Here is a 14,830-nt window from a genome sequence, read left to right as displayed (position 1 = left end):
CTCTGGTGGAATGCATGAATGTAATGCATGCATCCCAGGGTGGAGGGGAGAGGTAGCTCTCACTATCTACAGTCTTAAAAAGTAAAATAACTTCCATCGACTCTAGGGAGAAGAAGAAATTTTGCTAATGAATTTGGGCTGGAAAATACTAGGATTTTCTTTGTATATGTACTATTAGCAGATTGCATAATTTGTAATTATGTGCAGGAGAAGGGAGGGCATTTTTATCCCACGTTTTGGGAAAAAGAAAGAGTTAAATGCACTCAGGCCTGAATGTCACTTCACTCACTCTGTATGAGGCAAAAGCTTCCCAGAAAAAGAAAAAAAAAAAAGGTAGAAAAGCAAAAATACTGATAGTGGTTAACAAGTAACGTTAAGTAGGCTTTGACTGCTGTAGGTAGGCCTGGGTAGGACAATGCCGTAAAACATTCTGCAAACAATCGGCTCCATTGTCCTGTCCTTTCCTGTCAAGGTGGTGGCACTGGACACAGGACATCAGAAAGGAAAAGAGGAAGCAGAGAAGGAAATGGAGAGGCAGAGACTGAGTGTTCCTCGGGAATGGGCACAACCTCCCTCTTCTGGGGGATGGCTGGGCACCACGCCTGCCCCTGTGTATCCAGAAATGGTCCCTGGGGCCCCATCGCTGTCACATTGCTGCACAGCCCTGGGGCATGGAGAAGAGCTTGGGAGGTTGTTAGCACATCTCCCTCCGGAGATGAGACTGGGCTCGGCACCAACAAGAAAATACCAGAGGGGATTGTCTCTTCTCCATGCCTGGATAATGGCTATTCCCTGAGACCCAGGGAAGAATTAAATTCAACGTGGGCCTTGGGTGCACTTTATCACACACTCCATCCTGAACAGCTGGGCTGCTAGGATAATTTAAAAAGAAGAGAGAACTGGCTGTTCACCATAATAAGTCTCTCAATGAGGAGGTAGAAAGATTTCCCATTTCTGTACAAGCCAAAGGAAGCAGAGCATTAGGCAAGTATCCTCTGAGTCTCATTAACAGAGACAACAAATACGGAAAATCCAGGGGGATTTGCTCCACATTTCTATTAGTAATGGCAATTTTTTTTTTTACCTGAAATATGCTAGTAATTTTCTCGCGTGCAGAATTGACTTTGCCTAAGGATTAATAAATATGCTTTTTCTTCATAGTTACTAAGTATCCTCCATGTTCTAGAGACTACAAACAAAACATCACTGGTCGCCTTCTTTTTTTCTTCTTTTGCTTTATTTCTGAGAAGATAAGATAGTAAAGCCATCCCAGACTGATTTATTTTAAAGAACATGGAAATAATATGTATTTAAAATTGGGTCAAAAGAATAGATAATAGCCAGCTAGTATGAATTAAAAATTTGGTTCTAAAATGGGCAGTAATGGTTAAGAACGAAGCTGGTAGGGTCAGAAGAAGGGCAGTTTCCTCCTCGATTTATGCGGGATCCCCAGGGTCAGAGTCAGTCCCAGAGCTAAGCGCGTGATAATGGGTGCCGCTACATAGAAACCAATGACTGGTGAAAGATACTTGTTAAAGATCATTTTCACCTTGAGTAACTACTGAAGTGTTTTTCTCACCATAGTTAGAACTGTGTCTCTTGTGGTCTCTCAGACTTCGTAACAATAAGATCATCTCAGTGTCTGGGTGGATAACTACCTTCTTTTCTTTCAGGCGGAGGAAAGGAATGTACATTTGCCCATTTAAGAGCAGATTTGGCTTATTAAGATATGTGTCCAGAAAGAAGGCCATCTGTGTAAGCTGTGTTGGGCTTTTAAAAATGATGACCTGACTTGTCAAGAAGTCATTCCAACTGACTCAGGTTTTCACGATAGTAAAATAGTGTTTGTACAATAGCATAAAAAATAGTATACAAAATAGCAGTGTTTGTTTTTTTTTTAAATCTGCCTTTCCTAGAACGTAAATGCCTGTCCCAGAATTCGACTGCACGAATAAAGCGGATATGGTGGCATCAAGTGTTCTCCCGTAAGAGGCACTTAGGCAACCTCCAGGTTGTCTTCTTATGAATATTCTTCAGCAAACATCTTTGTTTTCCCACCATTAATGTATTTCCTCAGAAGAGCTTTCCGTGAAATGAAATCACTAGATCAAGTGGTATGAATATTTTAAAGCTCCTCTTTCCAAACCCGTTTCTAAGGAGCTTTCCAAAAGGGTATTTATTAATTCACCTTACACTAGTCATATGTGAGAATTAGAGCTGTATTCCAGACTTACTGAGCTGCTAATAAGACCACATTACTTTTATTTGCGCTTCTTTCTAGTCTAGCGAGTTTGAAAACTTTTTCAAGAATTCGCTGACATTTTCGTGTGTATATTTGCTAATTGTTTGCTGCTTCCTGATGGGCGGGTTTATCCTTCCCAGCGCCAGTCTCACCTGCTTTCCCCACGTTTGTTGCTCCGCACAGGCTCCCATGATTCGTTCAGCTACTGGGTAGATGAGAAGTCCCCAGTGGGGCCCGACCAAACTGCAGCCATCAAACGCCTGGCCAGGATCTCCTTGGTGAAGAAGCTCATGAAAAAATGGTCTGTGACGCAGAACCTGACGTTCCGGGAGCAACTGGAAGCTGGCATCCGCTACTTCGACCTGCGTGTGTCTTCCAAACCCGGGGATGCCGACCAGGAGATCTACTTCATTCACGGACTTTTTGGCATCAAGGTCTGGGACGGGCTGATGGAGATTGACTCATTTCTCACCCAACACCCCCAAGAGATTGTCTTCCTAGATTTCAACCACTTCTACGCCATGGATGAGGCCCACCACAAACGCCTGGTTCTCCGGATCCAGGAGGCCTTTGGAAACAAGCTGTGCTCCGCCTGCCGTGTGGAGAGCATGACGCTGCGAGCCCTGTGGGAGAAGAAGTGCCAGGTGAGAGGAGACAGACCCGCTTACAAGGGCAAGGGCAAGGGCAAGGGCAAGGGCAACAACGGAACTCTGCCACCTTTTCTGTCTCAGCGGCTGGAAGCTCCTTGCAGCTCACTGCAGGGCTCTTAGGCTAGAAGGCAAAGATTATTTGGAGTGTTAAACAGACACACCTGAGTCCTGGGCTCTTGGATAGCTTCAGACTCTAGGATATGCACACCAGTTCCTGGGCACCGGTGAACTGGGATTAACACCTGCCGAATAGTTACAATTGGTTGGGCAGCCTGTTGGAAGCATCTGAATTGACTTGGAGTGGCCTGGCCAGAACCAGCCCAAGGCAACTTTGTGAAATTGGACCAGTTGGTGATTGCCATTTTTTTCTGATCTCCCATAGAATCCTTTCTCAGGCTCCTACTTCCCCTCAGGGATAGGTGGGCCCATCCTGCCTTGAACTCAATGTCAGATAATCCCTGCAGGGGCTGACAAAAGCATGTAAGTGATTCATCTCAGAGGTGTTAACATTTTAAATCTTAACAGATTTGGGGGCCTGGCCTGAGAGATTGAAGGAGGATCCAGGCCGGAGAGCATTTCCAGGTCCCCTAAGCTTAGAAGAGCCCCCAAACGGAGGCCTTGAGGGATATACTCAAGAAAAGGAACGTGGGCCTCAGATACATGCTGCTCTGATCCCACAGGATGAAAGACTGTGGGAGAGGGGAGCTTCAGGAAAGGTCAGCCTCCAATTTAGACTCGCTTTAAAAAAAGAAAGAAAGCAAGTCCCTTTTTTTATTCATAGTTGCTCACTTACTCAAAGATACATTAACCAAAGCATCTTAAAGAGGCATCTATTTTTGAACTTGGGGAAGAGCTTTCAATTAAAAATCAATTAAAGATTATTCACTTGCAAATATTCATTGAGCACCAAGTGTGTGCCAAGCACCGGTCCAAGCTCTTGGGATAAATTAGTAAATAAAACAAAGATCCTTGCCTTCATGGAGCTTTCATTCAGGTCTAAGAAATAGATCATAGATAATTGCCATAATAAATACGATACATAAAATGCTAGAAAGTGATATGAGCGATGAAAACAGAAAGGTAAGCGTGGTTAGGAAGAACCAGCGTTCTTTGGGTCGGAGGGTTGGTCTCAGTTTTAAATAGGTTGATGAGGGTAGACGTTCAAAGGAGTTAATGGAGTAAATCGTGTGGCTGTTAGGGGAAGAGCTTTCCCAGCTGAGGAACCCGCCAGTGCCTGGTTCTGTTTGAGCCGAAGCAGGCGCCGTGGGGCTGGAGAGCAGAGCGGCGGGAGGAGGTCAGAGGTCATGGGTGATGCGGTGGGAACTCAGGCTTTCACTCTGAGCGAGGAAGGTTCTGGGAGGGTTCTGAGTACGCGGTGCTGTGTCCTGAATTACACGGTAATAGGATATCCTTGGCTGCTAGGAAGAAAGCAGGGGAGGAGGGCAGGGAAAGGAGGGGAGCCAGTGAGGAGTACTAGTGGGAAAAGTGGTCCGATGTGGGATCTATCAGAACTTAGAGCCAACGGGGTTTTCCAATGGATGGGATTCGGGGCACAAAAGAAACAGGCTCCAGGGATGACTCCCAGGTTTGGCCTGAGTAACTGGAAACCCCAGGTGTTTTTGCACACCTCTGAAAGGGCTAATGCCTTTGACACCACAGAGGCTAACGAGTTAGCTGTCGGTATCTGTTAAAATTTAAGCCACTTTTCCTCACTAAAACTTTGTAAATGATGTTTTGCCAAATATTTATCACACCTCTGCCCCTAACCTGGATTGATATCTTTTCAGACTCACAGGTCTAATTTGGAGATTTTTTTTTCTCAGTGGAGTCTCTCTTACAATATGAGATAATAGTAATAACAAGGGCACCTTAACAGCTAACCTTTACTGAGCCTTTACACTGTGTTAGGTACCCGGATTAGCACATTTAATCCTCTCCACAACACTATGAGATAGGTGTTTTGTTATTATCCTCATTTTACCAATGAGTAAACTGAGGCATGGAGAGACGAAGCGACTTACCCGAGAGAACATTCCCAGTGAGTGGCAAGAGCCAAATTGAGTCATAGGCTGTTTGGCTCCGTAGAGCTCCCACAGCTTCTGATGCTACCCCAGGGCTGTCCCCTCATCTTGGTGGTTTTCACAACTAGGAGCAGAGATTATGCTAATAAAAACACCTTCTCCTTGTTCGTGAGCCCTTATTATCAGAGGGTCTCAGAGGTTTCACAGACGGAATAAAGGGCCAGAGATCTGTAAGAGGGCTTTTGAATGTGCGATTCAGGTAAGGTTAAATCTCAGTACAGCTAAGTTTGACAATCAGATATCTGTTATAAATACAGTTTTATAATTTTGCGCACAGATAGTGTCCTGAATGGACTTGCCACAGTGCATACCAAATTGTTCGGAAGTCTGCAGGAGTAACAGGTGTCTTCAGGAATAATGATGAGGGGGGACAGTGAATTTCTAGCAGCAGAGTGATGAGCTATCCTTGTTTTTAAGTATGGACTGATCTGTGTCTTCCAACTACAGCTACTCTGAAAATTATGAAGGAAAGACACTGTGATGACCTGTCAGAAAAAGGGAGTGTCATCCATTTGCTCTTCTTGCTTTCCCCAAGTTTTCCCTACCATGTCTCTTCTTAAAAGCTAAACAGACCTCACAGTCATCAGTGATCTACCCCCTGCTGGGGGCAGGGCCCTCCTGGTGGTTACACTTTAAATATTCATTATGTAATGAGCTGCCTTGCGTGGAACCCCCTGAGTATTTTATCACTACAGTTTCATAGCAAGAAGTGTACTACCATTCAGTCAAATTTCATTTACTCAACAATTACATCACAGCTCACCGACAGTTGTGCATCGCAGTTATGGGTTTGGAGGTACAATGAATTAGAAGATTTCATCTACGGTTTGGCAGTGTTTTGAATCTTAATGAGAAGGGAGGAGTCCATAACACTCATAAAATACAAAACAACCCCTACACAACTGCAAGATAAAACTGCCTCAAATGTACTATATGAAGGAAGGGGTTTGTAAGCAATCAGTTGAAAAATAGCACATAGCATAAATCTATAGTCCAGGAGCCCCCAGGAAAGGACCCATCAGAATAAGAGGAAGTCAGTCGAGGAATAATTTTCAAAAGAAAGTAGATTTCAAATCTGAGTCTCCAGAGAGAAACTGAACATAAATTGCTGAGCTGGAGGGGAGAGTTGAATTTCAGAGAAAAATATAGCAGAGTGAGGTAGGGCAGGTGCAAAACACAGGCCCTAGGGCAAGAGTGACTGCCCCTAGAATCCCATGGAATAACAGTTGGTTTGCTGGACCAACATCCTCGTGTGACCAGAAATTCTCCTTCTAACCCTTATGGTCAGACTGCGCAGGCGCTTGAGGAAAGGCCTAGAGCCCCTTTTGTACAATGTGTCCTATTTGCACCTTTTCTAGGGCAGAGTAAAGAACAGCACTGCCACTGCTCGGGGCCCCAGCAGCTCTGAAAGCCTGCCCTGACAGGGAAGGATCACACAGCCTCCCGCCTCTGCCACCGTCCATTCCACAAGACAGCTTGCCTCCCTTTCGGAGGCAGGAGACCCCGGGCTCCCAGCTAGCCAATTACCCCGCCGGCAGGGAATCCTCCCAATCTCCCCAACAATCTGCTTACTCTGAGCCTGTGATTAACCTCATTAACACACGTGTTTACCACGGGCATCCTTAGCAGTCAGTCAGACATTACTCAACACCATTAAAAACAACAAGATAACTATTTACCTGTTGGGTGCATCCAGCCTGACGCGCCCAAGCTCCGGGCCCGCAGGAGCAGTTTGTCATGCATCTTAGTCATGAGCGCAACACACTGGAGACCAGACACACATTCAGAGCCCTGCTCCTCAGGTGCCTGGAGCATTATGCTCTCAGGCCAGCTATCTGAGGATTGCAGTCCAGGGAGTGTAAACACGCTGGACATTCCTTCAGGAAGAGATTACTGGTGCTTGGAAGCAGGGAAAATATACTACTTCTAGAAACCGAAGCAGCAGAGCCCTGAATTGGGACAATCAAAATAGCAACTCCCCATCCCTCGGCTGCCTGTCAGAAACTAATTAATGCTGTGGCTATGGCTTACTAATTATTTTCAAAATCACCACCAGCCCCGAGAGGTCCCACTGGAGACCCATCGCCTTCTGGAAGTCTGCCCTGCCTGGAGTAGCGCCCTCCCACCCCCTCCTAGGAAGGGTTATTCATTCAGTCAGCTTGGCTCGCGTGATTGAAACTCAGGGTACTCCCAGATTAGTGCAAGGTGTTGGTCTCAAACCCAGGAGCGTCAGTCTCCTGAGCGTAGGACTCATACCATGTAGACAACTCTGAGCCCCAGGGAGCCACAGGGCTCTCCCCAAGGGGAGGGGCATGGGTAGGATTGAAGCAGTCTGTGAATTTGGATGGGAAAAATCTACATATTTATTACCTCTCACGTCTAACTGAAAATTCATATATCCACAGTATCGGCCCTACCTGTGATTTCGTCACCATAGAAATTACAGGTATTTCCATATCACATTTCAGTTATTTGAAATACCATTTACTCATCATTAACTCAAAATGATGGAACTTATTAGACTTAAAACAAAATACTTTTATTTAATGTATTTATTATGAAGCATGTACACTCATTTATTACAAATTTAATAATATATTGATAGCTATATTTTGGTCTCATTGATTTCCTTTGTAATCCTATTTTATTTTATACATTCATTTAAAATGCAGTCTGAGAAGGGGTTTGGGATTTTACCATACTTGCAGAGGTGTTCACGATAAAAATAAAGAATTTTCAAGTTCAGACATACACAAGTGCTTAAATCTTTGCTTACTGATTTCTCTAAATATACATATACATAAAATTCTTGAATTTCTACATGCTTATACTTGTTTGCCTTTGATCCTAGCAATCAGGGCAAAGCCAAGGAATTAACATTCAGCTAATTCATCAGTTGTTCTCCTTTTTCTGTTTTGAATGTTTCAGGTTCTTATTTTCTATCACTGTCCCTTCTACAAGCAATACCCCTTCCTGTGGCCTGGAAAGAAGATCCCAGCGCCCTGGGCAAACACCACAAGTGTGAGCAAACTCATCCTCTTCTTGGAGACCACTCTGAGTGAGCGGGCCCCGCGCGGCTCCTTCCATGTCTCTCAAGCGATTCTCACCCCCAGAGTGAAAACCATTGCCCGAGGCCTGGTTGGTGGCCTCAAGAATACTCTGGTTCATAGGTAAGAATTTGCTTCTACCCCACAAGTAAGGTTTATGGTTTGTTTTTTGTTTTTTTTAAAGATTTTATTTATTTATTTGAGGGAGAGAGTGAGAAGAGAGAGAGCACATGAGAGGGAAGAGGGTCAGAGGGAGAAGCAGATTCCCGGCTGAGCAGGGAGCCCGATGCGGGACTCGATCCTGGGACTCCAGGATCATGACCTGAGCCGAAGGCAGTCGCTTAACCAACTGAGCCACCCAGGTGCCCTATTTGTTTTTTAAAGAAAACTTATCTTGATTCTCTTCTGAATAAACAGCAGTAAAATCATATAGTTTGAAGATTTTAGGATAACAAAACAAAAAAACCTTATATTTGAAAAAGCTGTGCATTTGAGGCGGTTTGCATTAAACGTGGCCAAAGGGCCTCTAAATACTTTGTTAAAATATCTAGTAGACCGTAAGTATTCTCTGAACTTTGATGCTCAGGCAAAGCGCTTTAAGCCAATGGCAGTGTGTTCACTTCTGGTGTGTGATCACATCCCATACTTGCCCCCGCCTTTCAGCTGGCCCAAGTACTCACTCATTTAAAAAGCATTAAATGAGAAGAGCTGTGCCAGGTGCTAGGGATTCAGAGGTGACCTTCAAAGGTTTGTCCCTTCCATAGCGATGTTGAGTCCTGAGAAGCAGCTTCGGATGGTACCTGCAGCACCATAGTTTAACACACTTCCTCAGAGCAGAATGGATTCTGACTGCACCATTAGGCAGGAGAAGCTCCAGATATTTTATATTCGATGATATTCTTTATCAAGGACACCACAAATGATAGATGTCATCAAGAAAAAGCGTGACTTGCATATCTGTACACATATGTGTGCATGCCTGTCGATGTGGCTAAAGGGAATATTATCAGTACACTTGGAGAACAGGGCATCCTCCCAATCCAAGCTGAGGAAACGAATATGTTTGGATAACAAGGGCTATTTACAGGACTCGCTTCGGTTCCTGAGTTCCAGGTGGTAAGTACCAGTATTTAGGTAGTGAAAGATTCTTCCAAAAATGTGTCTCTGCCTATCTGGTTCTGAGTTTGGATAGCATCACTCCAGATAACAGGAGTGCATCTGGCAAGAGTTCAGATAGCAAGAAGCACCTGAACTTTTATTTCCTGGTGAAAACTCCTGCTTATCTTGGCCATAAACAAAACCAGAAACCCTTACTGTGGGGCTCGACTCAGTTCTGACTGAATTACTTATGTTGAACTTGGAAAAGAGAATGTCATAAAGCAGTGCTGTAGCTCGGAAAGGTCCAGAATGACAAACTTCCTTGTTTTCTATGTTCATGTAACACACCATTTTCCTCATGTGGTTGGCAAACTTGTAGATTATTATTCACTTATTCATTCATTCATTCAACAAAAAAGATTGAGTACTTAGGAGGAGCTAGGTCTAAAGATACAAGGGAAACAATAGAGTCTGTCCTCATGGAACTTAAGTCAGTCAGGAAAAATAAACATGTACATTTCTGTAAAGCAGTATGAAAATAACATAATAAAGTCTGTGCAGAGAGTTGTACTAATAAAGGAGAGAGTATTTAAAAATCAGGATAAGTTATATCTGTATACTGTATTTAGAATATAAATTACCCTCTTGCAGACGATTTCATTTGATTCTTAAATCAAGCCAGCCTCCAGGTCTAGAGCGCATTATTGCCCCCATTTCAGCTGGGACTCAGTAAGGTTAAGCGACCCAGACCCACATAGCTGGTAAGAGTCAATAATATGCTCTAACTCTGGACTTCTGACTGTTGTGCTGTTGCCCTTTTCCATATTCACCACTGACTTGAATATAGCGTATTTCATCGCTCCGCTCCTTTCTGCTCCACTGACCTGTAATTGTCTTACTGGTCCCTGAATCTGGTCAGATCTTCCTGGTTACAGCTGTGAACCCACAAAGTCACAATGCTTTTCATACCTGTAAATTCCTAGAACTTTAATCTGGCTGTAAAGGAAGCACAAAGCTTTCACTTAGTGATAATGATGGCGGCATGTGCCCAAAGCGAAGGGATCCTAGCATGCCAGAGCCCTCGCTGGTGGCAAGCGGATGTCTCAAGGCTGGAGAGATACTTGGGCCTCTCCACTCTGCTGGTCTCAAGAATATTACAGGGATGCAGCATGCATTCCTAGGCCTCCACATCCACTGAAGGGAGAAACAAAGTCAAGAGTTTGTTCCCAAACACCAGCAGGATGAGTGGCTGTCGTTTCCTCTGGGCAATTGAACAAGCGTAGGAGAGAAGCATTTCTAACACCCAAGAGCTCTGTCCTAACTGAAGTACAAGGGGTACTCTCAGACTGGTTCCTGAGCACTGGTTACCAGCTTAACCAAGAGGAAAAAGATCAGATAGGTATATTTTCCCACAGTTGTAGAGGTGATTTTTTTTTTTTTCAGCAGGAAGTTAACCTAACTCTTAGGTGAAACTTTGGACCTAAGATCTTGTTTGCTTTGGTTCATCACCCTGAAAGGAAGCCATGAAAAAGAGCCATTCTGACTGAATTTCTCTGGTAGATTTCCCTAGATTCTTAGAAACCTCCCACTGAAATCAAATGAAAGCAAGATTTGCCTAAGTTCCAGGACAGATTTGCCTAAGTTCAAGGAACAACCATGGAGCCATAGAAGGGGACACAGACTGAAGTCAGAAGCCTGAGACTGAAGCCTGATCTGATCCCTGTTATGGGCTGAATTCTGTTCCCTGGAAATTCGTATGTTGAAGCCCTAGGCCCCAGTATCTCAGGATGTAGCCATTGGAGATTGGGTCTTTAAAGAGGTGACTAAGTTAAAATGAGGCCATTAGGGTTGGCCCTAATCCAGTCAGACTGGTGTCCTTATAAAAGGAGGAAATTTGGACATGCAAAGAGACCCCAGGGTTGTGTGTGCTCAGAGAAAAGGTGACATGAGGACACAGCAAGAAGGCAGCCATCTACCAGCCAAGGAGAGAAACCTCAGAAGAACCCAAACCTGCCAACATCTCGATCTTGGACTCCCAGTCTTAGAACTGTGAGAAAATACATTTTTGTTGTTGAAGTCACCCAGTCTGGCATTTTCTATGGCAGCCCTAGCACACCAATGTAGTCTCTTAACAGGGTGGCCTGGTCAAATTTCCTGAGCTCTCTGAGCTGTCTCTTTCCCGCCTCTTAAAGGATTAATATGACTGCACAAAACTGTAGAGTCTTAGCATGAAAATGCCTACCACAGTGACTGGCACAAAATAGGCACGCCATCTCTGTCTGTAAAGAAACCCAAGAACACAGAGGGTCAGGCTGCTTCTCAGTCGGCTTCAAAGGCAAAGGGAAGTTTCAAACCGACTGCTCTGCTTATGGGACCTGGTGCTTCACAGGCCTGTTGGCAATATCTGGCTCAGCCGTCTGCACTCATCTCTCCTTGCTAAAGGCCAGGAGTTAAGAAAATAAAGCGGCTTCTCCTCACAGGGAGTTCTACATTTTCCTGTCCTTGTACGTAATCCTGGTTATTTGATCCTTGCCTTGAGGAAGGTTGATACGTGCAACCTGAAGCTGACATAGAGCTCTTTGTCACCGGAGACCGCAGGTGGATGCCTTTCCCACATTTCTCTGCTCAGGCTCCAAGGATCCCCTGGAGTTGCTACCAAGCCTTTAGTTCTCATTTCCCCATGATGACCAGAAGATGGCGCCAACATTTCATACCTAAACACTGACTAGGGGATTTTTTTTTTTTTTTTCTTTTAAGAAAGCTCTGCACCCAATGTGGGGCTTGAACTCATGACCCTGAGATCAAGAGTCATCATTGCTCTACTGACTGAACTACCCAGGCGCCCCCTGGCTAGTGGATTTTAAAAAAGAAGTATTGGGGCACCCAGGTGGCAGTCAGTTGAGCGTCTGACTCTTGGTTTTGGCTCACATTGTCGTCTTAGGGTTGTGATCTCAGGTCGTGGGATGGAGCCCCTAGTGGGGCTCTGCGCTCAGCTCAGAGTCTGCTTGAGATTCTCTCTGCCCCCCAGTCTGTGTGTGTGTGCGTGTGTGTGTGTGTGTGTGTGTGTGTGTCTAAAATAAATAAATCTTTAAAAAATAAAGTAAAAGAAAAAGAAGTCTTGAATGGGTCAGTCTCAGGACTATAGCGGCCTTCTTGTGGGCCACTGTATTCCAGGTCTCTATCGCCAAGGGAAGACTACTTGTGGCACTTCGTTCTTGGCCTTCAGCTATCTCTACCCTACACTCTAGCATGTATGATTTCTTCTCTCGTGCCAAACACTCACATAGTGCTTGCTATATCCCAGGCAAAGCTAAGCACTTCACCTATATTACCTTATTTAATTCCCCCTCCCCAAAATCTACATGAGATAAGTAGTAGTTTTATGCCCATTTTACAGGGGGAGAGACTGAGGCAGGAAGAAATTGAATAAGTTAAGGTCAAATTGAGGTTATTAAATCTTTGGGAGACCCGGTTAAAAATGGACTTACTCCTGTGATGGCAGCTTATTAAATCCTAATTAACCTACTAACATAAAAATGCAAATTGGTTTATGAGATGCGTTTTATAGCCCATGGCCAGTTCTTGAGTCCACTGAGTGAGAGGAGTGCCCCAGGACTGATCATTGTTTTCGTGAGAAGAGGCAAAGAAATGCTAGCAAGGCCTGGACAGGGTCATCTAGGAGATTGAGAGGTCAGGGTGTATGCTCAAAGCGGGGGGCAGCTTGGAAAGAGAAGATGACAACCAAGGAGATCGTCACCAGAGGAAGAGAAAGGGGGCCCTCAAGATAAAAGTGTTTTTATTTTTGACCCCCTGGAGCAAATCCTTCCTAAAAAGTCTCCAGTCCCAGGATGGCTGGGTGACTCGGTTGGTTAAGTGTCTGCCTTTGGCTCAGGTCATGATCCCAGGGTTCTGGGATCGAGCCCTGCATCGGGCTCCCTGCTCGGCGGGGAGCCAGCTTCTCCCTCTGCCTCTGCTCCCCACCTCCCCACCCCTGCTCTTGCTCGCGGTCTCTCAAATAAATAAATAAAATCTTAAAAAAAAATCTCATCCCTTAACCAAATCATAAGCTATGGGTTGTGTCTTCCTTAACGTCTCCCCGGATGCCAGACTGTGCAGTACACTTCACTTCGCCCTCGCCTCTACCCTCCATGGTATTTACATTTCCTGCTAATACAGAAGGTATCACATTAAATTGTTGTCATTTGTTGATGTCACTAAATGATGAGCTGCTTCGGGCAAAACATTTCTGGATATCACATGGAAAATCCTTGAATTGTAAAGTGTGACCAACCGACTGTGTTTGTGAGACCACTGAGTAAGCAGTGGTCCATTAAGAAGCTACTCATACTTCTGGAATGCTATATCCATATGGGAGAAGTGAACCCCACCCCTCCTGCTTCATACCATATATAAAAATTAGCTTGAGATAGATTTTGGATCTAACAGGAAAGCTAAAGCCATATGCTTAAAGAAGAAAACAGGAAGACATTTTTGTGACTTGGGACTAAGCAAAAGTTTCCTAGATAGATCACAGAAATTATAAAAAAAAAAAAAAGAATTTAAGGAATTGAGCTCACCAAAATATGCCATTAATAAAGTTAGTAGACAAGCTATAAGCAAGGTTAAAATATCAAAAAGCATATCCAAGAAAAGACTAGTGTCTAGAATATATAAATAATTTCTACAACTCAACAATTAAAAGAAAGAGAAAAAAAAGAATGGGTAAAAATTGAGCAGGTACTTTCCGAAGCAGACATACAAATGGCCAATAAGTACATTACAAACGGCTCAGCCTTATTAGTCATCAGAAGAATGCAAATTAAAACACTTAGATATCTTTACATACCCACTAGAATGGCTAAAATTAAGAAGACTGTGCCAAATTTTGGAGAGGCTCTGAAGCAACCAGGACTCTTACACTTTGTTGATGGGATTATATAATGGAACAACCTCTTTGGGAAAAGATCTGGAAGTTTCTTATAAAACTAAATGTAAGCCTACCATGTAGTAAAGGAATTTTAGTCCTTGATATTTATCCAAAAGAAATGAAAATAAATGTCCACAAAAAGACTTAGATAAGAATGCCCATAACAGTTTTAGCCATAATATCCAAAAATGAGCAATATCCCATTTATTCATGAGTAAGAAAATGGATAAACAAACTACAGTATATTCATGCAGTGAAACAGTACGGTGATTAAAATGAAAGAACAAGCTGCTGATGTATGCAACAACATGGATGGATTCCAAAACCATAATGCTGAGTGAAAGAACCTCACACAAAAGAATACATACTGCATGAACTCACATGAAGTTCTAGAACAGGCAAATGTTTTTTTTAAAGACTTTATTTGACAGAGAGAGACACAGTGAAAGAGGGAACACAAGCAGGGGGAGTGGGAGAGGGAGAAGCAGGCTTCCCGCAGAGCAGAGAGCCCGATGTAGGGCTCGATCCCAGGACCCTGGGATCATGACCTGAGCCAAAGGCAGGTGCTTAACGACTGAACCACCCAGGTGCCCCCTAGAACAGGCAAATTTAATCAGTGGTAGAAAAAAAAATGAGGATAATTGTTGCCCCTGGGAGGATGCAGGCAGGGATTGATGGGGAAGGTACATGCAGGAACCTTCCGGGGTGCTGGTAATGTTCTGTCCCTTGATAATGGGTGTACATTACGTACATACATTTGTCCCAACTCAACTAGTGTACACTTA

General features: G+C 44.0%; 1 protein-coding gene across 2 annotated transcripts in view; it reads left to right on the top strand.

The window, feature by feature from the left end:
* PLCXD2 (phosphatidylinositol specific phospholipase C X domain containing 2) overlaps window positions 1–14,830 on the top strand; it is a 49,030-nt gene that overhangs the window by 27,401 nt on the left and 6,799 nt on the right. For both annotated transcript variants that reach the window (XR_003517849.2, XM_027582056.2), the window contains exons 2-3: window positions 2,426–2,886; window positions 7,902–8,143. Coding sequence is in view for 1 of the 2 variants with exons in the window: in XM_027582056.2 (XP_027437857.1) it covers window positions 2,426–2,886; window positions 7,902–8,143 (703 nt within the window). In the remaining variant the exon portion in view is untranslated. The remainder of the gene's footprint in view (window positions 1–2,425; window positions 2,887–7,901; window positions 8,144–14,830) is intronic.

This window comes from Zalophus californianus, chromosome 1, assembly GCF_009762305.2.
Source record: "Zalophus californianus isolate mZalCal1 chromosome 1, mZalCal1.pri.v2, whole genome shotgun sequence".
Lineage (NCBI taxonomy): Eukaryota > Metazoa > Chordata > Mammalia > Carnivora > Otariidae > Zalophus > Zalophus californianus.
The sequence above is the reverse complement of the archived record's forward strand: the minus strand, read 5'-3'. Positions and strand labels throughout refer to the sequence as shown.